This window comes from Pygocentrus nattereri, chromosome 23 (assembly GCF_015220715.1).
Source record: "Pygocentrus nattereri isolate fPygNat1 chromosome 23, fPygNat1.pri, whole genome shotgun sequence".
NCBI classification, from domain to species: domain Eukaryota; kingdom Metazoa; phylum Chordata; class Actinopteri; order Characiformes; family Serrasalmidae; genus Pygocentrus; species Pygocentrus nattereri.
In genome coordinates this window covers 15,641,076-15,666,512 of record NC_051233.1, presented here as the reverse complement: position 1 = coordinate 15,666,512, position 25,437 = coordinate 15,641,076, and the positions used below count along the sequence as shown (strand labels likewise).

The window sequence follows — 25,437 nt, the reverse complement described above, 5'->3', positions numbered from 1 at the left end:
TAAACAGCACTATTTGTTTTATATACACAAACTTCTTTGGCTAGTTCTTACTTTCAGTTTCACTGACATTAAATAGAGGCCATTGTGAACGAGGCAAAATGTTTGTTTACATATCCAGTGTAAATCCCATTTGTATCTTGCTGCCATCTACTGTAGTATAATTAGAATATCTTTAGCTGAGGCAGAATCAGAGAAAGAGCAGAAGGGACAGGAGTGGGCTAAGAAGATAAGGTAGACCTTGGGAACCTGATTGTACTATACATTTACACCCCCAAATCCCACATAGTTTAGCACAAATTACTGCAGACATGGAGTCTGTAAAGCACCACCAGTAACTGTATAACTTGTATAATTACAAGTTGCTTACTGTACATCAGCCCATTATATCATTGTCTTTATAGTTTTATTTTTCTGACAGGTTTATTTGATTTGTCCTGCTCTTTTTCTTATTTATTTATTCATTCATTTATTTGCAAATTATGTGTTTAAAAAAACAGTTTAGCTAGGTCCGTTTAATGTAGTTAGTCCTGTCATGAAAGTGGAAAGCTGTTATTTCTTGTGAACCAGTGTCTCTTATGTAACTGTCTCACAGCTTCCTTGATCTTGTCTAAATGGATTGAGCCAAGATTTTAGCTCATTAACCCATTAAGCTCATGTCAAACAAAACTCTTCAGATCTTCACTACTAAATCTATTTCAAGCCTTAGCCAGTATATGTAGCCTTAGAATGCATCTACAAAATGTTATGCAATGCTAATGTTTATTTAGGTGTTTCTAGTGAAGCCCCACTAGACTTCATTAAATGTTATGCAATGTTAATTAGGCCATGGCAATACTGACACTTCAGTAGTATGAAATTTTTCTAGGTGTATCGCAGTATCATGTTAGAGGACAATATTTATATTTTACATCTTCTTGTGTTCTGGTACTACAGGTTAAAATAATGTCTTGCAAACCTGACTTGTTTTAACTGAACAGTTTCATAGTCTCTTGTTTCTTACTTTGCATTTCATCAGCTCCACTTACCATAGATGCACTTAACCGTAGTTCCTCAATTACAGATGTAATCTATCGGTTTCTGCATACTTGGTTAGCTCCCTTTCACCCTGTTTTTCAATAGTCAGGACCCCTATAGGACCACCATAGAGCAGGTATTATTTGGAACATTTTCAGGGCTTCAGTGACATTGATGTGGTGCTGGCATGTTAGTGTGTGTTGTGCTGCTATAAGTGAATCAGACACAGTGCAGAAATTAAAAAGCAGGATCATGGCATGGGAGATGTATCAGAGGTGACCAATTGTGTCCACAGAAGTTCAGATTGGCTGAAGTATTTCACTTCAAACAAGCAAAAGCACACCTGATTTCACTTGTTTAATCAGTTGGTCTCAGTCTTCAGACTTAGGTGTGCTTCTGCTTTGTTGGAATGAAAACCTGCAGAAGCTTTGTGAAATTGATTGGACACCTCTGATTTAGAGCTTCTATTGAAGCTCCACTATAAGACCTATTTGAATTGCTGTGAAATGTTAGTGTTAATACATCTATCTTCTAGGAAAGTACCTGTTGCCGTATGTGTCCACTCAGCAGTCATGGCCAGCCACGGGGTCAGAAAGCTCCAACCTGGTGCGCATGCGCTCTCAAAGCCTGGGCAAGTCAGCTCCCTCCCTCACAGCCAGTTTGGTAAGTTCCTAAACACTTCCTTTTTTATCTTTTACTTTTGCAAAGACTGTTTTCTTCAATATGAGTGATCTCATCAGATGGGCATTCTGAAAGCTCAATTTCCAATTGTAGATTTCCTGTTAAGTCACTGGGTGGCACTGTTTGTATTTAAATCGGTGAACAAGCCAGTGTTGTGTGTCTCTTTTTGATGGACTCAGCCAGTCTGATGGAGAACAAGGAGTTATTTCATGATAATACAAAGGACTTATAGGTTGCTGTCTGGGAACATATCAGTCCCAGTTCAGTAACATAACTCATCTGTCACTGAATCAGACACTAATGAAGAAAAGCAGCGATTGTGTAGTCCACAGCTAGCAAATCCTTTTCCATGTCTAGGATAACCCTATTGTAAAAGAATGATTTTACTAGAGCCTTGGAACCAATATGAAAATAATAACTCTGGTCAGTTTATATTTATGGTTAACACACTAATTACATGATACATCCTAGAGTATCCAGACACTCATTCTAAATAGTGAATTCAATAATAATTTTGATGTTATTTATTTAAATGATTAAATAGATTTATTAAATATTATAATATTATAATAACAACTAAGATCTGTGTAAGGGAGCTCTATTCTGATTGGCTGCCTGCATTGGGCCTCATTCAAAAAGCTGTCCAATCTGCAATACACTTTATAACTTCAGTGTTAAACTGCCCTAGGTGGAAATATGTGAAATAAATGTTTTTTTGTGACATCACAAAAACACTGAAACACTGGCTTTGCAGCTTAGTTTTGAACTATATTTACTGAGGAAACTTTACTAGTGAAAGTTCTGTAATTGAGTAATTTAGGTTCTGTGATATGGACCCTTTAAGATGTACCCATTGCTTAATAATTGGAGCTTAATGATCTCCTCAGAAAAGCATTGCCAATAGAATGGGATGCATTAGCTAGCGGGGTAGAAAGCCCCTCAGCATTGGGCTGTGGAGCAGTGGAACTGTGTTCTCTGGAGTAATGGAGCGCTATCCAATACCTTTGGGATGAGTTGGAGTGGCATTTGTGATCCAGAACTTGTCAAAAACTACAGTGTCCTCACTAATGCAGCAATGTTCCAACATCTAATGTAAAGCCTTCCTAAAAGAATAGAAGGGGAAAGCTCCACCTTAATACCCTTTATTTCAGAAGAAATATCTGTAAACCTTTGATCCTTTAGTATAGTGCCTATAAGATATTGTGTGAATGGTGTTACATAAATAAATCAATCAATTTTTGTATAGTGCTTTTTACAGCTGATGATGTCACAAAGTAGCTTCAGAGAATTCCAGTAAAGACAAAGTTTTAACATGAATGTAAAAAGGCTCACAAAGGGGGACCTATTGTGTTCTGGTCAAACTAGCTACAAAATTGTAGTAGTAGTAGTAGTAGTAGTAGTAGTAGTAGTAGTAGTAGTAGTAGTAGTAGTAGTAGTAGTAGTAGTAGTAGTAGTAGTAGTAGTAGTAGTACATGAAAACTCCAATGTAGGGTGGCCAACTAGTTCAAGGCAAGTGGCGATAGCTGGGGCGTGGGTAGCAGAACAGCTCGACAGTCAGTCATCCATCAGTGTCCGGCCAGTCGTTTACTTGGAAAAAGGCAGAGAGATGGAATTAGTTTTGTTCTGTTTGTATGTATGTAAGATGGAGAATGTGAACATTAGTGTGGCTAATGATCTGACTATGACGGCTTAACTAAAAGGAGCAAACCAGAAGGGCACACAGACACGGGAGCACTGTGAAACAGTTTGCATCCCTCTGCTCCACCGCCAACAAACCGGAGTGATCGCGTGTGAGCGGCGGGGCGACAGCACCTGCGTCTCAGTTTACTATAATGCCCTGTGTCGATGGACCCCTGGATCTGCAGCCTTTATCTAAGGGGAACATTTAACTATTGGACGCTAAACTGAACAAGTGAGTTTTCAGCCTATATTTGAAGATTGTGACTGTGACTGAGTCCCACACATTTTCGGGAAGATAATTCCAGAGTTTGGGGGCTTTATAAGAAAAGGCTCTTCCCCCAGCTGCAGCCTTATGAATTCTGGGAACTATTAAGAAGTCAGCACTCTGTGATCTGAGTAATTGTGGTGGCCTGTAATAGGAAATAAGGTTTTGCAGATACTCAGGACAAGCCCATGTAGGGCTATATATGTCAATAAAAGAATTTTGTAATCAATACGGAATTTAACGCTCAGCCAATGAAGTGATGATAGAACTGGACTGATATGATCAAATTTTCTAGTTTTAGTGAGGACCCTGGCTGCAGCATTTTTGAACTAGTTGGAATTTACTTAAATTCCTGCTAGTGCATCCTGACAGTAGTGGATTACAATAGTCTAGCCTAGAAGTAATAAAGGCATGTACTAATGTTTCTGCGTCATGCAGGGATAGGGCATTTCTTATCTTGGATGTAAAAAAGCTGTTCTAGTGATACTGCCTCCAAGATTTTTTGCTGCTGAACCAGGTGTACCTGGGAAATCAGCAAGATTAAAAATTAAATCTCATAATTTATTTCTTGCCACTTTTGGACTCAGAAGGAGAACCTTCTGAAATTACATAACATCCAGAGTGGACCACTTCCAGCTTGGTTTGTCACCATTTCCGCTCTAGTTTCTGTATTGTTTGTTTCAAGGTATGGGTTTTATCGTTATATCATGGGGCAAGCTTTTTCTGTCTTATTTATTTTTTATTTTAAGTGGTGCTTCATTGGGTCTGATGTAGTGGAAACTGGGGTTGGTAGTCCTGGGAGGTTTTCTATAAATTGTAGGGCAGAAGATGGTTTTATTAAGCGCTTTGTAGAATAGCGAGGGGATGTACGTATATTATGACTAGCTCATATGAAATTAGGTAATGGATGGAGATTGCTGAAGTTTGTGGCAGGATATTAAACCTGTCTATGTTGAGACCTAGTGTCAGAACTAAATCTAATGTGTGACTACAGTAGTGTGTAGGCCCCGTTACATTTTGGGTAATACCAACAGACTCTAGGATTGAAGTAAATGTCTTTTTAGTGGGTCATCTGCCTTCTCAAAATGGATATTAAAATCTCCTACAATTATTACTTTATCATCGCACACAGCTAGGTTTGGAGCGAAATCACTAAATTCTTTAAAAAATTCTGAGTAGGGCCCTAGTGATCTGTAAATTACATGGGCTGCAACTACAAGAAGCATCCGAGAAGCTTAACGTAAGTCTTTGCTGAGCGGTCTGCAGCCTGCTCTGAGGTCTCCAGCTCCTGCCACGTCTTATTTGGCTCTCAGCAGCTGTGGCCAGGTCCCATGTGGGCTCCTGGCTAAAATGAATGATCAACAGCATCAGGGTCAGAGCAATACAAACATTAGCGTTGTCCAGCGGCTGCATCCGCTGTGCTTTCCTGTGAGCCAGTCTGATCGCCTGAGGTTCTTCACATTCTCGTTCACTCTATTACTTACTTGCACTCTCTCTCTCCTTCTCTGTCTCTCACTATTGTCCTCTTGCCCTCTTGTTCTCTTTCTCTCTTATCCCTTTGCACTCTTTCTGTCTTTCAGTCTTTCTTTCCCGTTCTCGCTGTCTTTTGCGCTCTCTCGTTGTCAGTTTCTCTCTCTCCCCCCTCTCTCTCCCCCTCTCTCTCCCTCTCTCTCTCTCTCTCTCTCTGTACAGATTAATTTGTCTTATTTTATCTTTATTTTCTCCTGTCTTTTTATTTCATTCTTTCTCTTTCTCTGTCTGTTCATTTGCTTCCCTCTGTTCTTTTTTCTCTCTCCTCTCCCTCCTCCACCTTTTCTTTCTTTTTCTATTTCTCTCTCCCTCCCTCTCTCTCTCTCTCTCTCTCTCTCTCTCACTCTCTCTCTCTCTCTCTCTCTCTCTCTCTCTCTCTCTGTCTCTCCCTTTCTCTCCCTTTCTGTTCAGTTTAATTTTGTTCCAAAGGTTTTATTCACCCAATAATAATAAATTAATAATTATAAATTACATTTATATAGCGCCTTTCACAAACCCAAGGTCGCTTAAATAAAATATATATTAAAGTGTCTCTACTTCTACTTCTCTTTAGTTTCTCCTCAGTCTTTCTTTGTCTTTCTGTCTTTCTTTCCTTCCTTCCTTCTTTCTTTCTTTGTCTGTCTGTCTCTTTCTTTCTTTCTCTGTCTATCTCTCACTCTCTCTTTCTTTTTTCTTTCTTTCTTTCTGTCTTTCTTTGTCTTTTTTTCTTTCTTTCTTTGTCTGTCTTTTTTTTCCTGTCTGTCTATTTAACTATCTATGCATGCATGTATGTTTTGGTACCAGTCTCACCACTGATAGCAGTGTTTAGCTTTATCTATCTGTTAACATGCCCCTGCATCTAAACCAGCCTTAGTGAAAATCAATGCTGGTTCACTAAGCCATCCAGCTTTGGGTTTACTCCTATTGAATTGCTAATGCTCCCTCATCCCAGCCCTTCCCTTTTGGACATACCCCTGGAAAACAAAGAGGGGAGAGCATGTCTTGGGAATGTTCATGGTGTTTAGAGAAAACGTTTGCCTGTGGACTACAGCAATGATTTATGTGTGACCTTGGAAAGATATTATGCACGTTTCATACACACACACACACACACACACACACACACACACACACACACACTGAGGAAGCTTATCTCTTTGAATACCTCAGGTTGCTAAGGGACACAGGATCTTTTGCTGGACTTTTGAAACTGATGTCTACTGTATGTGTTTTTAAAAGATGACTGGGATAAAAGAGAATACACTGCTGGAAACCCTGTCTCAGAGGAACTCTGATCATCTCATATATCCTCCAGATAAATTAAATACATGCTGAACAAAGTGAAACGGCATGCTTTAAATCATGTGTTTACTGTGTGTTATGTGTGTTCCTTGGTAGTGCTTATGGTTTTGGTGAATTTTTTTACATGACCATTTTTAACATCACTTATTGCTTATTAAGGATGCCACATGCTGTTGTGCAAAACTTTTAAATGATTATTTTTAATGAATGTGCACACAACACTATGGCATACATTGGTGCCTGGCCACATCTAGCACTGCTGTTCTTCTCTAGTATGATAGTTATGATAATGTGGCTAAAGTGTGATGTGTGTATGGCTAAATATGATAAGACCAAAGCTCATAGCCTGTAAACTAATGTTCCCACATTATGTGCATGGTAGATTACAGCGCAGGACATGTTTAGCAAGTGCTGTTATTGGAAATTCCTCTGGTTTTGCAGAATTGTTGAAATTGCTGCACTTTAAGTTCTAGATATTAATGTACACCCATCATAGTACTAGGTAAACATTTATGGGTAGTTCTGGGTAGTTCAAAGATAGTTTAATTTGTGGTTATAGTTTATAGTTGTGGTTACAAACTTCAAAGTATTGTGTAACAATTTTGTGGGAAAAAGAAGGTCCATACTTTTTAATTAAATATGAAATGCTTACAGATTCTAGGTATTAGGCTAGTTATTTATCTGCCTAGAGTGTATTGGGGTGTATTGGAGTCTATACCTCACACTTACCCAGTTATTATCTAGAACTTGGAGGATTGTGAAAGAAAGCATTGTTTTTCAAAAAAGCAGTATTTTGTTGGAAAAAAAATAAAGTTCAAGTCAACAGTATGCTGTCTTATAGCTTTATAAAATGAAAATGAATAATTGTATTATCAGTACTAATTATATTAATTTAGATTAATCAATGCCTCGGTAAAATTTCAGGTTTGATCAAGATGAATTAGGCTGTTTTTGGTGCTGTGCCTTTTAAGACTAATATGCCTATGATTAATAATACTAATATTTAAGATAATGACTGCTGTACTAATTCAATATTCACTGTTTGCATACATGGGCCATATGAATATTTTGAAACTCAACAATAGCTAATCTTGCTTTCTTAATTGAAATATTAAAAAAATAGTTTTCCTTAGTAAACCAGCCCTTTCAACAAGCTCATTAAAAATACATGTGCCATGTACCAAGTCTTGCTTTGTTTGGCCTCACTGGAAATGCTATTAATTTATTCTTGCCAGTGATGTTTCAGTCAAATGCCTTGACATTGCTGCTCTGTCTTAATGGCATGCTCTCCATACCCTAACAGTACTTTCCTCCAAAAGGACCCCATTAGTCAAAGTGTCAGCAGCTCTCACGATTCTATAGCAATTATCTTGAATTTATTTTAATTACTGCCTATATAATAGGTGTGGAGAGCTTTGAAAACCGCAGCCCCAAACACCCACCTGCTATGGAAAATTTGTTACACATAGCCAAGATGGTTCTTAAACGAGATTATTGATAGGACTTCATGCATGAATGCATAGCCTTACCCCTTCTGTGACCTGTGGGGTTCACACGACATCTGTTAACATAACCACCCATGAACCACGACCTCACTGAAGTTGCTGAATTTGGACTCATTCTGCCCTGATCCATCAAATCACATTTTCCCTGGAGACCTTGTTGGTGGCCTTGCTTTGGAAACTGTTTCCTTGCATAATATGTTAGAAATACTGTTCTCTTTTTTTTTTATGCACTAGTTTACACAAGCCTTACCTGTAGTTGTGTGTTTTTGTTACAGTGTGGCAGGGCTTCACGGTTGGATGTTCAAGTAGTTTTCTCTCAAGAAGCTTTTAATTTTTCCTATCTTCTGCCTCCATGAACTAGTCTATGAGGAGCATTGTGTTTTTGTTTTTGTTTTTTTGTTTTTTTTAATAATCCTATTGCTTTTGCGTGTATGGTCTATTAGCTACCCAATTTGCTAATGTAAGCTGTCATTCAGAGTAAGCAAATGAGTTACGTTAAGCAGCCAGTAAACCTAGTATAATCTTCAGCATTGGATCTACTTCCTGTAAAGCAACTACAGATAAAATAACTCAAGTAATAATTTATAGTTATTACCCTTAGTTGACTAATTTTGTTTATTAATACTTGTACACACATTCAATTAAATAGTCACTATAGTTGCATTTACTCTGCCTCGAACAGTAAATTTTAGTAGGGTTTTTTTTTTTTTTTATAAAAGTCCTTTCAAGTTCATAGTTTCAAATGGTACAGAAGTCCCAAGCAGGTTTGTTGTTCAGTATTGGTGGCATTCTTTTTATTGAAAGGGAATGGTGTTTTATTCAGGCCTAACAGTTCAGGAGGGGTCACCAACCTTTTTGAAACTGAGAGCTGCTTCTTGGGTACCAATTAATGTGAAGGGCTACCGGTTTGATACAGACTTCTGAAATAACAAATTACATGTTATTATTAATAATTAATGATTTTCATCTATGTGAAGACACTGATCATGTTAATGATTTCTCACAATAATTATCAACAATGATTTAACAAGGTGGTAGCTTGTGTGACACGTACGAAAACGTCTCTTCACATTGTGCCGGTTTGCCGTCGCCACAGTCGCCCCGCAAATGAGACACGCGGGAATCTTGTGAGAGACTTTGTATTATAATATGGTTTTAATACATGGCTTGGCGGCAAGCTAAATACTTTTGTAATGACAGCATAACTTTTATTTCTGCTTTTGTTGTAGAATATTGTCCAGAACCATGGGACCCCAGTGTTCATATCTGGTCCAGATGTTGTTTTTCAATAGCGAAGCATTGCCTTTGATTATGGCATATGGATTTGCAGTCTTGCATCAGTGACCTGATTGGTTACATTAAAATTTACTTACCAAACATAAAGAAGCAGATATCAAGTAAGGGTTATTTATTGCTTTAAGTGTAGCTCCCAAAGACGTTAAGCATCTCTATTTTCATGCAGAGCAGCATTTTTTGCCTTAAATGGTGGCAAATGTGAGATTGAGCAATAAACAAGCACTCACAGGCATAATTTGGTACATTTTAGCCATTGCAGTGTGAAAAACATACAGTATCACAAAACCCAAAGTCTGGTTTGCATTTTAGTAAAAGAGTTAGGTGTGAAAACAGATTTCTCACAGCCTTTGTCCCATGTTTCACAGATTCTACCCTGCATTTCCCCCAGCTTTTTTTCTCACTGCTTAGTAGCCCTTTACACAAGATAATTAATAGTACACGTACCTTCATATTACCATTAAGTTGTGATTAGTGTGGCTGCACAGGAAAAACTAATTTGTTCTCGCTAGTTATGCCAGCCAAATGCCTTAATGTTGCTGCTGTCTTAATGCCATGCTTTCCTTACCTCACAACTGATTTTCACTACAAATTTTTATGGTTTATGTCATGATGTACAGAGCAGCCATTATGTGTGTAATAATAATAATAATAATAATAATAATAATAATAATAATAATAAATTATATACATATATATAATATACACACGTGTGTGTGTGTGTGTGTGTGTGTGTGTGTGTTATTTTATAACCTTTTTTTTCATCCCTTAAACAGGCCCTTTTTTGTTACTGTGGTTTTGAAACTGATATATGTGAATAAGTTTGAGATTGGGTACCTAGTATTGTTTCTCTTCCGAAAAAGCAAGCTAGGCTAAAATAGTCCTTGTAACTTCACTGTTAATTGGTGTCTACTGAGGTAGACTGAATGTATGTAAATCTTTTTTTTTTCTTTTTTTTCCCCCCAAACATAACAAAAGCAGTGAATTCAAAATGGTATACCGTTTGATTTATGAGAGTGAATGGTACATTTTGAACCTTTTAATACTATTCACTATTTTTAATTTTCTTCATCATTGATCTCTTGCAGACATCAGTGTTGCTACAAGCTACAGCTGGCGCTATTCTTGAGTCAAACTCAGACAAAATATTCAGGCCAAGTTAAAGATCTACTTTATTAGATCTTATTTATTTTCACTAGTTTCTCTTTGTGTACTTACAAACACATCACATTTCCAGACCTGAGGTCAGTTCATTTTCTATACCACTCTGTGAGCTGTAGGGCAAATGGTCAAAATCTTCAGAACATCTTCACAGACACACATCTTTTGTCTCCTCACAGTTAAACCTCTCATAGCAAACCAGCCATGCTCTCAGCCTTCTCCTCAAAGCCCCTTTGTCCTTTTCTATCCCCTGACTGTGATGTCATTCCCTGAAGCGAGTGTAACAAACTACAGGGAGAAAATTCCTGTGACCTTTCGCTCAGATGCAGGATCAGTTTCCCCACCATCACAAACCCCAACCAGAGGAACTTTCAAACTGATCAGGGTTCAGAATGGAAAAAGGGACTTCTACAGCACCTGACCCAGCTGGCTCGTTCCTCTTGAGCATGATTAGCTTTGGCAGGAAATCAATACAGTCTCTCCTGGGCTGATATGGAGATAAGAAGTCATAATCCTTATGTTTGGGATTGTGGCCTAGAGCCCTCCTTCATTATGGTGCTTGGAGATGTCCTTCACTGATAGCAGCATGAACTCCTCCCCTTAAAGTGGATTCCTCAGCGTAGCCATCATGGGGGACTGATGGCACTTTTTGTTCCTGAACCAAACCGAGGTTCCAGAGTGATAATGGTAAGATGACTGATATTGGCTCAGAATCAAAACATTATAGTTTTAAGATTATCTTACTGGAGTAGTTCATAACTTTCTTTACCATGTTTTTCGGTTTTCTATGATGGGCTAAATTGTACATTTTTCTTGTATTTTATTTGTTCCCTGAGATTCATTTATGATATTGTATTGTGGCTTATGAAAAAAAACAGCCATTAGGGTTGTACTTTGTGTACTTCTGGTGCCGGTCCCAAGCACGGATAAATGGTGAGGGTTGCATCAGGAAGGGCATCCGGCATAAAACTTGTGCTAAACTATCATGCGGATCACAAATATAATTGCCATACCGGATCGATCGAGGCCCGTGTTAACAACGACCGCCTACGGTGCTGTTGACCAGCAGGGTGCCGGTGGAAATTGGACTACTGTAGGTCGAAGACCATCAAAGAGGAGAGGAGGAAAGCTGGTTAGAAGGCAGCGAGAGAGAAGGAAAGGCAGGAGTGTGAAGGTTAGAGTAGGGACTCTGAACATAGGGACAATGACTGGTAAAGGCAGAGAGCTTGCAGACATGATGGAGAGAAGGAAGGTAGATATTCTGTGTGTCCAGGAGACCAGATGGAAAGGAAGCAAGGCCAGGAACATTGGAGGTGGATTCAAACTGTTCTATAATGGTGTAGAGAGGAAGAGAAATGGAGTAGGGATAATCCTAAAGGAACAGCTTGTGAAAAGTGTTCTGGATGTAAAGAGAGTGTCAGACACGATCATGAGCCTGAAGTTGGAGGTTGATGGTGTAATTTTGAATGTGGTCAGTTCATATGCACCACAGGTTGGTTGTCAGTTAGAGGAGAAAGAGGAATTTTGGAGTAAGATGGATGAAGTGGTAGATGGTGTCCCTAGAGAGGAGAGATTAGTGATTGGTGCAGACTTCAATGGACATGTTGGTGAAGGGAACAGAGGGGATGAAGAGGTGCTGGGTATGTATGGTGTGAAAGACAGAAATGCGGAAGGTCAGATGGTTGTAGATTTTGCAAAGAGAATGGAAATGGCTGTGGTGAACACGTATTTTCAGAAGAGGAAAGAGCACAGGGTGACATACAAGAGTGGAGGGAGGTGCACACAGGTGGATTATATCCTTGGCAGGAGATGCCACCTAAAGGAGATTGTAAAGTGGTACCAGGGGAAAGTGTAGCAAGACAGCATAGGGTGGTTGTCTGTAGAATGAGATTAGAAACAAAGAAGAGGAAGAGAGTGAAGACAGAGCCAAAGATTAGATGGTGGAAGATGAAGGAGGAAGATGGTTGCAGGCAGTTCATGGAAAAAATGCAACAGGCCATGGGGGCAGTGAGGAGCTACCTGAGGACTGGGAAACTACAGCTAAGGTGGTGAGAGAAACTGACAAAAATGTGTGGGGTGTTTCGTCTGGTCAGAGGAAAGAAGACAAAGAAAGTTGGTGGTGGAATTAGGAAGTCCAGGAGAGTATTCAGAAGAAGGCAGCTAAGAAAAAGTGGGATAACCAGAGAGATGAAGGAAGTAGGCAGGAGTACTGTGAGGCTAGTCGCATAGCGAAAAGAATGGTGACAAAGGCTCAGGCCTATGATGAGCTGTATGAGAGGCTGGACAGTAAAGAAGGAGTAAAGGACTTGTATCGTTTGGCTAAACAGAGAGATAGAGCTGGAAAGGATGTACAGCAGGTTAGGCTGATAAAGGATAGAGAGGGAAATGTACATGTGAGTGAACAGAGAGTGTTGAGTAGATGGAAGGAGTACTTTGAAGAACTAATGAATGAGGAAAACGAGAGAGAGAGTGGAGGACAACGGGGGGAGAGATAGTGGATCAGGAAGTGCAGAGAATTAGTAAGGTGGAAGTGAGGGCAGCTTTAAAAAGGATGAAGAATGGAAAGGCAGTGGGTCCAGATGACATACCTGTGGAGGTAAGGAGATGTTTAGGAGAGAAGGCAGTGGACGTATTAACCAGGTTGTTTAACAAAATCCTGGAGTATGAGAGGATGCCTGATGAGTGGAGAAGTAGTGTACTGGTTCCCATTTTTAAGAACAAGGGTGATGTGCAGAGCTGCAGTAACTACAGAGGTATAAAGTTGATGAGCCACACCATGAAGGTATGGGAAAGAGGTTGTTGAAACAAGGCTAAGGCGAGAGGTTTCAGTGAGCAGCAATTTGGTTTCATGCCCAGAAAGAGAACCACAGACGCAATTTTTGCGTTGAGAGTGTTGGTAGAAAAGTACAGAGAAGGTTAGAAGGATCTGCATTGTGTTTTTGTGGATCTAGAGAAGGGATATGATAGGGTGTCAAGAGAGGAACTGTGGTACTGTATGAGGACGTCAGGTGTAGCTGAAAAGTATGTTAGGGTGGTGCAGGACATGTATGAGGATAGTGAGACAGTGGTGAGGTGTGCAGTTGGAGTGACAAATGGTTTCAAAGTGAAGGTAGGGTTACATCAGGGATCAGCTTTGAGCCCCTTCTTGTTTGCAATGGTGATGGAAAGGTTGACAGATGAGGTCAGGCAGGAGGCTCCATGGACCATGATGTTTGCAGATGACATTGTAATCTGTGGTGAGAGTAGAGAGCAGGTGGAAGAGAATCTGGAGAGGTGGAGGTTTGCACTGGACAGGAGAGGAATGAAGGTCAGTAGAGACAAGACGGAATACATGTGTGTGAATGAGAGGGAGGCAGGTGCAAAGGTGAAGAAGCTTAGGTGCCATGTGCTAAATAGGTGGATAGATGTCAATATGTAGTTTTTTTTTTTTTTTTTCTTTGTTTCACAAATGCAATACTATTTGCCTCCTTTGATTGCTGTTGCTATATGCATCAAACATTTAGCTCATGTCATCTGGCACAATCCATAGCACTTGGGCTAAGAGACTAAACATTCAGTAGTAAAAATGTAAATAAGAAACAAGCAAAGGAATATGAAAACATTTTATTATTCACTAATAAACTGGCTTTAGAAGATATTCTGTGCAGACATAAATCTTCAAGAACTGACAAAGCAGGTTTGTTTTGAGAAGTACTGTCTGAGTTATCCTTTGTTTGACCGAGGAACTAGAGCATAGCATTTAGAGACAGTTTTGATCGACTTAATCAAATTAATTAATGCGAAATTTCTATGTATGCATTTTATTGTACGTGTTTTTAACCTGCTACTACTACTTCAAAGTATTTTTTTTATTTAAGAACTTTAAGAACTTTCTGGGTCCAAATAGCAAATCTAAGGGAGTCCAACCTTTTGTGGATGTAAAGTCGTGCTTGACTTCACAAAAATTTGCAGGACTTTTTATTAGTCAAATTTGCAATATAAACATTTGCTGCTTAATTTAAACATGGCATTTAAACATTTCAGTTTGTTTATATATATATATACATACACACACTTAAACAACACAATATAACTCCAAGTAAATCAAACTTCTGTGAAATCAAACTGTCCACTTAGGAAGCAACACTGATTGACAATCAGTTTCACATGCTGTTGTGCAAATGGAATAGACAACAGGTGGAAACTATTGGCGATTAGCAAGACACACTCAATAAAGGAGTGGTTCTACAGGTGGGGACCACAGACCACTTCTCAGTACCGATGCTTTCTGGCTGATGTTTTGGTCACTTTTGAATGTTGGTGGTGCTTTCACACTCGTGGTAGCATGAGACGGACTCTACAACCCACACAAGTGGCTCAGGTAGTGCAGCTCATCCAGGATGGCACATCAATGAGAGCTGTGGCAAGAAGGTTTGCTGTGTCTGTCAGCGTAGTGTCCAGAGGCTGGAGGCGCTACCAGGAGACAGGCCAGTACACCAGGAGACGTGGAGGAGGCCGTAGGAGGGCAACAGCCCAGCAGCAGGACCGCTACCTCCGCCTTTGTGCAAGGAGGAACAGGAGGGGCACTGCCAGAGCCCTGCAAAATGACCTCCAGCAACTGTGACAGAAGAAAACCTAAACAACCTGGAATTTGCCAGAAATTAACTGAATACCATTTGTCAGAATCTGACCATCGACTGATAAAAGTGCCACAATAAAAAAACAAAAAAAGCTTGCTCAATGGTAATGACAGGGAGTGCAGTGAGTGAGCGGAGCTAGTTACTGTGATGTTAAGCATAAGGAACTATAATTTGCTCGGAAGGAATTCGAGCATTAAAACATATTAAATGACCTGTTCATGGCTCAATTTATAAATTTTATTGTTTTATTTATTTAACTGTTGTATAAAATCAATTCACCACTCGTGGTTGTGTGTTATCGCATATAACATCACACCTTTGGCTCGAGCCTGCAAACAAATCACAGCCATGATGTTATTTTGCGATAACACTCCATACTCTGTGTGTGTGTGTGTGTGTGTGTGTGTATGTATGTATGTATGTATGTATGTGTATATATATATATATATATATATATATATATATATATATATATATATATATATATATATATATATATAATGTGTGTGTATGTATATATATATATATATATATATATATATATATATATATGTATGTATGTATGTATGTATGTATAATTTTATATGTATATATATGTGTATATGTACACACACACACACAGAGAGTACTGGTGTCTTTTTCCATTTGCCTTTAGTATCTATAAAAAGGGTCATGTGAAGGAGATGACAGAGTGAAACACATTACAGTCATATTGCATGTTATTGTTTTCACTGGCAGACAGGAGTTAAATAGGAGCTGTCACTCTGATGAAATGGGAGCACTTGGGGGCGCTGAACCCTTGCCTAAGCAGTCTCATTTCAAAAATGGTTTTCAGACATGTTAACATCAGGTGAAGCATGACACCGTTTTTATTTTCAGTAAAATAAAATGGAGACATACAAAAACTGAAATTATTTTTGTAAAAAATGGAGATGTATAAAAAATGGATGATGGAAAATAGAAACGTTCAAAAATGGAGACGTACAAAAACTGCAAATTGTGGTGCAGTTATTTAGCTGGACATGGTGTGCATTTTACAGATATTGGCTTATTTTGCATTTTTGCATAAACTGATTTGACTGTAGACTGTGGGATTCGGTGTTTGGTGTGATGGTTAAGGTAGCGTAGTAGCAGGTCTGGTCAGATATGCTTCTCCGCTGTAAGATTATCAGCTATGTGTGTCTCTGCGTGTTTGTGCTCTGCAGGCCTTGAGCTCACCTCTGATGAGCTCAAGCCACAGCTCGACCCCACAGGTCACTCAATCAACCCTCACCACAGGCCCTCTCTGCCGCCCCAAGCAGAGTCGTCCGTCTCTCTCTCTCACCTCCCCTTTCTGTCTCACTCCCTTACCCATACTCTCTCTCTCTAACTCTCACCTCTGTTTTGCCTCTCATTCACTCCTTCCTTTCTTTCTTTCTTTCGGTCTCTTTTTTATTCTGAACTTCAGGTTTGCTTTATTGGCAATTACAAACTTATATTTGTATTGTCAAAGCATTGCAACAATTACCAATATATTAAAAGTTAAAGAAAAAAATACTCTTTCTCTTGGTTTCTATTTCTCTTGGGGTCTCTCTCTCTCTCTCTCTCTCTCTCTCTCTCTCTCTCTCTCTCTCTCTCTCTCTCCTGATCTTTTCCTATCTCTTTCACTTTCTTTCCACCTGGTAGACCCTCATATCATTTCAAGGCCTTACCCTTTCCCCTACAATGCCTGTTGCTCGACCCAGTCTGGCCCATCCCTTCATCTCTTTCAACTCTGTCACCAGTTGTTTAGCCTGCTCTGGCGACCGGACACATACTCTGGCCATGTCTGACAGTTTTCCGGCAAAATGTGTTGCCTGCAGGTCTAGAGGGAAAACGTGATGATGGCACAAGCACTTTCGTCAGTGAAGACATTTCCACATAATTCTGTTTTCCAAAGTCTACTTGAGGTTTGTTGTTGTTGTTTTCAACTCTTTGATTATATTTCCCCAGTATGAGAGGCAGCCTCCTCTGTGTTTTTACATTCATACTTCACCACAGGGAGCGTTCCTGCCACAAAATGAGACAAATGACATATCGCCCATGAGTTTTCTACCTCGCACCTCTGCGCCCCTGTTGTCCCCCTGCCTCAGCTTCAACACACAATGTTCTAATTGTTCCATTTAGCCTTCGTGTGCCGTGCTCACTCATTTGAGACTAGTCGCTTCAGTGGAACAGAGTGGCTTAATTCTCAGCAGGATAATCTGCCACAATTCTCTGAACATACAGAGGAGACATGATAAATCCAGTATGCGTGTCTCAGGTTAAAGGTTTAAATTAATACATTAACCTTAAAAAATAATTTGAATAATTATGTCATCTCTTTTTGTAACATGAACATCTCTTAAATCACTGTATTATGTTATATAAAACTTTGTGGGTTCTGCTGTTTGAATTTAAGAAATGTGGCCATTAAGAAGTGACAATACGCAGTATTAGTCAGTAAGTGCTATTTGAATAAAACTATTGGCGCACAAAACGAAAATCTAAACTATACAAATATATTATATATTTTATTTTATATTCTCAATTTTCAGAATTTAGCCCTTTTTTAGCCCTTTTTTAGCCCTTTAAAATCAATAGTGCCTTTTATTTTTTTAATCCCCACCAGGCCTCAGTTTAGACCTCCTCCTATCCATTCAACTAAGTAAGGGATTACATAACCTACACAAAAAAAAAAAAAAAAAAAAGCTCTTGTCTCTTTGACCTTCGGCGATCTTCTTGAGTCTGTTTCAGATACCTGTCACTTTTTTTTTCTTTTTCTTAATAATCAGGATCATTCAAGCCTGGCTGACGAGACGGGGGGAATGGATGGGGGATCCACTTAATATTCATATGGTAGTCCTAGCAAATTGAAAGGGGGAGAGAGTGTATGAGAGAGAGTGTGTTGGGGAAAGGTGCATGTATATTAGAAATGGGGTAAGAGAGAGAGAGGTGGTGAATAAAGAAAAGCAAGAACTCAAGTAGACTGTAAAATTGGTGGATGGGATTGGCATGATGGCAATTGCTTACTTATTTTTCTACATGCAAATAATTCTGGTTTGACTGCAGAAAGGCAGTAGTGAACAATCTGGTGGTCACTAAGCTCAAAGAAGTGTCAATTGTACAGTTGCCACACTCCATGCAATCAAACGCAATGGCACTGTGGGCACTCTAGTGCTTGGTCATCTACTGCATATAATTTTGTTAGGAAAATCACCCCTTTTCACCCGGTGCTAAACAGAGCCCCCTGATATGTACGTTCACCCCTGAATGTCAGTCATCCCTTTTGAATTATGAGGTTGTGAAATAGTTGATATTTTAACATAGGTAGATACATGCTACATAATAAAATTACCACATATTAATGTGCCTACATTCCATGGGCTATACTTCAACATTATTATTTTACACCAGCTGTTCAAATTTACTTATCTACCACTTTTCTTTTGTGCAAGTAAGCTTGCCAGCCTTTAGAGTAAATGTGTGAAAGTGTTAGGTTGCGCTTACTTTATATTTAGCAAGACTTCTGCACCCAGCATTGCCTATAGCATGTATGTAGTGAAAATGCACATATGAAAATGTACGTGAACATATAGGCTTTACAACTTTGGAAAATGATTTTTAAAAACCCATAGACAAAAATTGGCCAGTTGCTAATGGTGAATTTTGCAATTACAACACAGCCTCAGAGGGTTGTAGACATATTGTAATTAATATCTGACTTGATTTTGTTGGCCAGGATACATTAGTAATGTTATCCTCCATGTTTTTGCATTGACATTTACAAAGTTTCTTCCATACAGTGCCATTCTTGATGTAGTATAGCATATGGTATCTGACTTTGTTTGTGCTCAATAAAAAGAAACCCCATTCCCCTTAAGCGGTGCAACTTCATAAAACTATGGAAAACGTGTAGGTCCAGCTGTTACAGGTCACCTATCAGTCCATATGTTTGCATTGTTTGCCCTTCATGCACCCATCTGTATGAGTCCCCCCTTCTCTCTTTTTCCTCGCCTCCTGACCTTCACACTCTGAGCCCTTATCTGTGGGACCCAGAGCAGGACAAACAACCATGGGCTCAATACGGCCCAAGTGTGCCTCACTAGCTCTATTGACAGAAGGTGGCTGCGTGGACAGGATGCCAGCTGCATTGTCTCACAGTGGCAGAACAATGTGGGACAGGATTTCCCGTCTTTTCTTCCTCCCTCCCCCTTCCACTCTCCCAACACACTTTAAGCGGTCATTTCAGATGCCAAAAACTATGCCTGCTCAGGGGAAATCAATCCCTGGCCTCCTCTCCCCAAACTGAAATAGGTCTAGGGCTGTGACTATTACTCATCTAAGGAAGTAGAAACAAAAGATTTGGGGAGTTATTAAGAATACACAATCCCTGTTTATATGGGATTAGTTTTACATGAGGAGATGTGGTAATGGGAGTTTTATGTTATTCAGGCGATTATGCTACCTATTGGCCGCTTGAGGTGGGCAGCAAGGGTGCGGTTACTTAACATTGCTGCGGCTTTAAGGTCTTCTCTTGGCTGCAACACAGGGTGTGGCTGATATCTCTCTGGTTGGCATCACTGTGTCACAGGCATGCGTTAATCCCTATTCCATGTGAGTGTCTGATAGCTCACAGGTCATGCTAGTCCTTACAATTCCGCATGTCCAAGATGATGATAGGTCAGCTGCCCGCAAGCAGAGTGATGGCAACCACGGATATATCCACCACAGGTTCAGGTGGTCAGTGAATATCACAGTCACATATCACTACCTCGAGCTGCAAATGGTGAAACTTGCATTGGAGTATTTTTTTTCAGATTTTTCTGGGCTCCTGGAAGCTGATTGTGGCCTTTTTGTATGGGCACAGAGAGTGTGTCAACTTAACCTGAGGCAGCTGCCGCTCTAAAAGGCAGAACATGTGGTGCTCCATTCAAACCCTTCACGCAAAATCTGCTCTGAAGTGGCTGTCACTGTATACCACTTTATTTTTTTCTCTCACTTGTTTTCACCAACAAGGCACGCATGTGAACTACACACATTATCGGTCATACCCCTGTTTCTTCAGTGGTGCAAATGTGACATTGAGGTACCTGCACCTGCTACTCGGACACACTGGCTGTCCTGTCCCATCCATGTCACGCAGCATGTGCCTGAATTCTGACGGTGTGGGCTCAAGTCATCCACTCCATAAATACCATAAGATACAAGATATAACTCTAGTTATGAATGTGGCTGAGTATGTGAGTAGTGGATGACCTCTAAGGTTCCGGATAACTGAGTGTGCAAGAAGATCCAGTTCCCCAAAAAAGTTTGCAGTGAATCACAGGACAAGATAGCACCGGTATTCCGTGCAGGGGTCACATGGCTCATTGAGTATACAACCTCTTGGTCTGTACTGTGTACACAAAGAAACATCCACTCAGTAAGTACCACCCTGGTGGTCGCCCACTATTTGCATAACCACTACATTCATAACTAGCATAAGTACCGTTAGTGTTCTGTCACTCAAATCAAGCCAATGTGTAATGTCCTCAGATCATCAAAATATGTAAAAAAAATTACTGGGAAACTATTCCTGCGTGAATAGGGAAAAATATTACTTTTATTTATTTGTTTATTTACTTATTTATTTTTGTATTTGTTTATAATAAGAAGCTTAGCTGTTTTTTTTTTGTATCTTTTTATTTATTTATTTTAATCTGAAGTGTAGAGTAAACGAACACATGAAACACACTAGCACAATTCCAGTACTTTTTACTTGCCATTTAAATATTTGCCTGTTTAATTGCTTTGCAAATAACATGAGTTAAATAACATGCAGCATCTTTGGCATATTGAGTCATGGATAGTTATGCTGTTACATTTCAGGCAGCAGTGTAACACCAGCATACACATACAATTCAAGTGCACTTACTACCTTATGTTATTAACATCATAAAATTGCTTAGTTATTAATATAATTGGTACTGACAGCCCTAACTGGTACTCGTGGATTGCCCTTTGTTTACTTTGTCCCTTTAATTCATTTTTTTTCCTATAGCTTTTTTTTTTCTCACTTTCCAGCTGCCTTACTCCATCTTTCCCCTCTGCTGCCCCTCCTATTCTTCTCACATATATCGTCTGTGTGTGTGGCGGTGGGGGGGTGTATATATGTACATGCACATGCAACTGTGCACACTTGCTTTCACATTGTCCTGAAGTTCCAAGAGAGAGGAAGGAACAGAAGAGCGAAGAGGGGCGGAGTCAGCTGACTGGCCCCCTCCAATCAGATAAGTTCTGATGTAAGTGTTTAGCAGCTGCTAAGATCAGATGGAGTGTACCCAGAGGAGCTGCGCGCCAGTAGCGCAGACAGTGCAGTGCAGCATGGCTCACGACCGGTGAGAGAGAGGAAGAGAGAGAGTGTGTGCAAGCGTAAGCGAGCTGTGCCTCTCCAGCATGGACGAGTCCAGCATTCTGAGGAGACGAGGGCTACAGGTAGGAGATATTAAATGTCAGTTGTAAAGGTTGTGTGTGCGTGTGGGTGTGGGTATAGTATGAATGTGTGGCGGGCTGTGAGCTCCTCACCCTGGAGTTTTTGCAGCTTTTGTGTTAACATTTGGAGGTGCTAGGTGAATAATAATACAGTCGTGCTTGTGTGGTGGTGGAGTTGGAGAGAAAAGAGCTAGTGATAGAGAGATACAGCAAGCTTGAGTGTGTTCACATTTAAAAATGTGGTAGACTCTTCCAGCTAGTGCTCAGCTACATCTGAATTTTTCTCAGATTCATCTGAGAAAGTAGAGTAGATCTGGTTGTTTCAGTACTGATTTGCAATTAATTTTTGCAAAACTGCTTCCTGCCAACTTTTCATGCTAATCTTAGTCTAGCTGTGTGAAAAGTTGAGTGATGGAACCACTTGGCTGTTATCTTTGATTGGAATCAAGTGTCTGTGTGAAGCTGAGTTGGTTTTATAAGAGCAATGGTGCTGTTATACTGGCATTTAGATGTGATATCTAGAAGTATTTGGTGAATGAAAGAAACTTGCGTGAGTAATGAGCACGTGGCTTGAATGACAGAAGTGTAGAAATAGATTCCTCTTACTTGTGGTGCAAATGTTTCTACGCTCATGATGTAGAGTTTGTACAGTGTGCCAACTGTATGACATTTCAGTGAAAGTACAGTAGGGGTAAATGAAGAAGCTTCTTGTGGTTTTCTCAACGCCCTGTTGCTACCACAGTAACTTCCTGAGCATGTTGCAAACTTGCAGTCTCCTGTTGAGAAGTTGCACTTGCAGATAAGACTCAGTGGTGACCTGTAAATGATTTTACATGCAAATAATATCATGTATTATGTAGTGTTATATAACAAATATTGTGTATATGTAAGATTGACTGTCGTTCAATGCCTATAAATATCATATATTATGCATTATTATATAATATGTGTAATGCGTGTAAGCTTGACTGTCAGATCTGATTTTTTTCTGTGAAACTACTGTAGTTTGAAATCAGTTATTTTTAAGCACTTCACTTGAGCACAGTACATGACATCACACATTATTTCATGAAAGTTGTGTAGAAACTAGCACAGATTTGACTGTCCTGAATGATGTATGAACTGTTCCACATCTGATTCAGGAAACTGTTCTACTATGATGAAACAAAGGCTGATTTGGGTGCAATTGATGAATCAGCTTTAGTGCATGGAAACAAGCACCCACACGAGTACCGTGTTTCCATATCATTTGCAACAGACACACCCCAATTTGATCCTCACATGTAATTTACATGAGATGCTCTAATCCATGCAGATGTTTAAATAGTGAGCCAATAGAAGCATTTAGCAGGCTCAACAAACAGTGATTGTTTTTATAGGTGGCATTTGGTGTAGAGCAGGATGGGTACCACCCCCCACCCCACCAAATTTTATTAGTATTATTGTTATTGCTGATACTGTTCATGTTATCGAAAATAATTTTGATTATTTAATACCAATTCTACTTGACTTGAGTTTGATCGTACATGTATGTCAACGATGAAATTAATGAATAACAATACTGTTGACAAAATTTGAATCATGTTATGATTAGATTTGAAACCTATGCAATTTCAATGAGGTCAAATAATGACCAATGTGAGTGCTTTTTCAGGCTAAATTTGTTACAGGATTGGGTCAGAATCATTCATTAATTTTCCTTTTACTATCTGAACCAGGTATGGGAACTGTGCCATCTCTTGAAGTTAGCTTACTGTATTTCCATTTAAATTATTGTCACTAGGATATATTAGTTGAATGCATATAGGAGATTGCCTAGCAATTTCAAACACAGGGTGTTTGGTTTGTTTTCCCCTTTTTCTGTTTGAACAAAGCTGCTCTTGATCTAAGATTTCAGCCAGTCCAATTCCCATTGTAGCAGTCTGGTAACCCTTCACTTGAAACAGAATTCGAACAGAAAATTTGACCATTTACATTCTTGTGTTCCATTCCTTTGCCATTCACTGTGATGGTCTTAATGAAATTCTCCACTTCATCCATTAACTTTCAGAGTAATTGCAATATGTGTTTATCAGGGCAGACCAAAGGCATAATTTCCCTCCGGTGGCTATTAATCTTGGGGCTCCTTGCTTGTTATGTTAACTCAAAAGAAACTCCCTTTTTAAACCTTCTTTGTTTGGCCATACTTGGAGAGAAACGCACAGTTAAGTATTTCTAGTGTGAAGGCCCCAGCATGGATCTCATATGAAACAGTATTTCTTTGTGGTAATGGAGAAGCTTCTGTATGTATGATTTCATGCTGCGCACATGTTCATTTGACAGGCAAATGGATTTTATTACTGTGTGGTGTTATTGCTGTGTTCTTTTCCTTATGCCTACAGGCCTGATGTTGTAAATCTGAGGTCTGTGGGTTTGTTAAATATCTGAGGTAGGACATCTTCATACTGTACATCAGCATTACCTAAGAATCAGGAGTAGCTTTTTTTTTTTTCTTGGTTGGTTGAACAGTACAGATGCTTGAATATGTAAAGCAACTTCCTCTATTTTGTTGTCCTTGCACTTTATGTGTTGGTGTACTGTGTGTGTGTGTGTGTGTGTGTGTGTGTGTGCTTGTTCCAGCTCTTAATTTCACCATAGCACAGGAAATGAGTGGGTGCTCTTGCTAAATTTAGATTGGTTAATGTCTACTCCAAGGTCAAGTCAGTTTGCCTACTTTGTGTCAATTGCATTTAGGTAACTGCTGTGCTCTAGGCCAATTGTATTGAGACCTACACGATGTTGCACCTGTAATGAGGTTTTCGTATTTGCCAGGGCATATCCTATGCTTTGTATTTTTTTTTTCTTCTTACTTAAAATATAGCCTATTATGTATACAATATATAGTATAGTATTGCCTGAAATAATGTGTGACCCAAAACCATGTGGTGTTCTAGTTTTCTTTAAGATAATTAGGCTGGTAAAATGTACTAATACTAAATTATATTTTTTAGTGCTAGCATACATTCTAGTAAAAGCACTACCAATGTTATTAGCAATGTTATTAGTATTAGGGGCTAACATTTTGATTAGTATTAGTGTTACCTACTTATCAAGCTTTTTAAAAATAGCAATCAACGCATCAAAGTAATGTTCTGGTTTACCTTTTTGTGCACTTAGTTGTCATGCGATAGCACTTGAGTACATTATCCTTGCTTAGTTCCTAAGTGTGAAAAAAAAATAAACCTTCTCCCAATGGCCTACTTTTTTCTTTTTTTGTGTGACATACTGTGGCCCAATTTTTTCAGCTAAGAAGTTATTTTTAAGCATCTTCTAAATATATTAAATTACGTTTGTTAATGTGCCGTGTAAATCAATAAATCATTAATGGCGCCAATTTGTTTAATGCTGTCCATTTAATTAGTGCTCACCTTTGTATGTTGCTTTGATAGAAAGGATCTCTTTAGTTGTAACATGCAGCCACTGTTGCTCTCACTGGATGTTAGTGAAGATCATCTTATGTATATATTCACCTTATTTATTTATTTCCTTGTCAGGAGCATGTGAATGTATCAAGATTCATTGATTTAAATTGGATACAGCTTTATTTTACATATACTATGAATTTTGATTGCTTTATCTGAATCACATTTGATAAAATCACTGTTCTTCAAACACTATCAGTGACTCCACAGTGGCAAAATATCAATACTATTCATTCTTTCCCACTCACCACCTCCTCATTTGTGTGCCCTTTATATTCATTAATACATGCTTATACATTCCATATTTGAAACCCTATAGTCTTGTAAGGGATACTGGCATGCCTTTTCTGGCTTCAAGACCAATTTTAAGAAGTCTTTATCCCCCTTAAATGCTATTTAGCCCACCTTCTTAAGTACATGTACATTATTAGTTCAAATCATAGTTTATTCTTATTCAATTTGCTAATGTAATGTAA

The 25,437-nt window shown here is 39.1% G+C and overlaps 1 protein-coding gene across 10 annotated transcripts in view; it reads left to right on the top strand.

Moving 5' to 3' along the window:
• Positions 1-25,437, top strand: part of mast4 (microtubule associated serine/threonine kinase family member 4) — a 170,951-nt gene that overhangs the window by 46,691 nt on the left and 98,823 nt on the right. For 9 of the 10 annotated variants that reach the window (XR_005129511.1, XM_037533498.1, XM_037533497.1 and 6 more), the window contains exon 3: positions 1,550-1,677. Coding sequence is in view for 9 of the 10 variants with exons in the window: in XM_037533498.1 (XP_037389395.1) it covers positions 1,550-1,677 (128 nt within the window). In the remaining variant the exon portion in view is untranslated. Of the gene's footprint in view, positions 1-1,549; positions 1,678-21,372; positions 21,504-25,437 lie in introns of those variants that run through there. The other variant, XM_017714128.2, reaches the window with a different exon arrangement.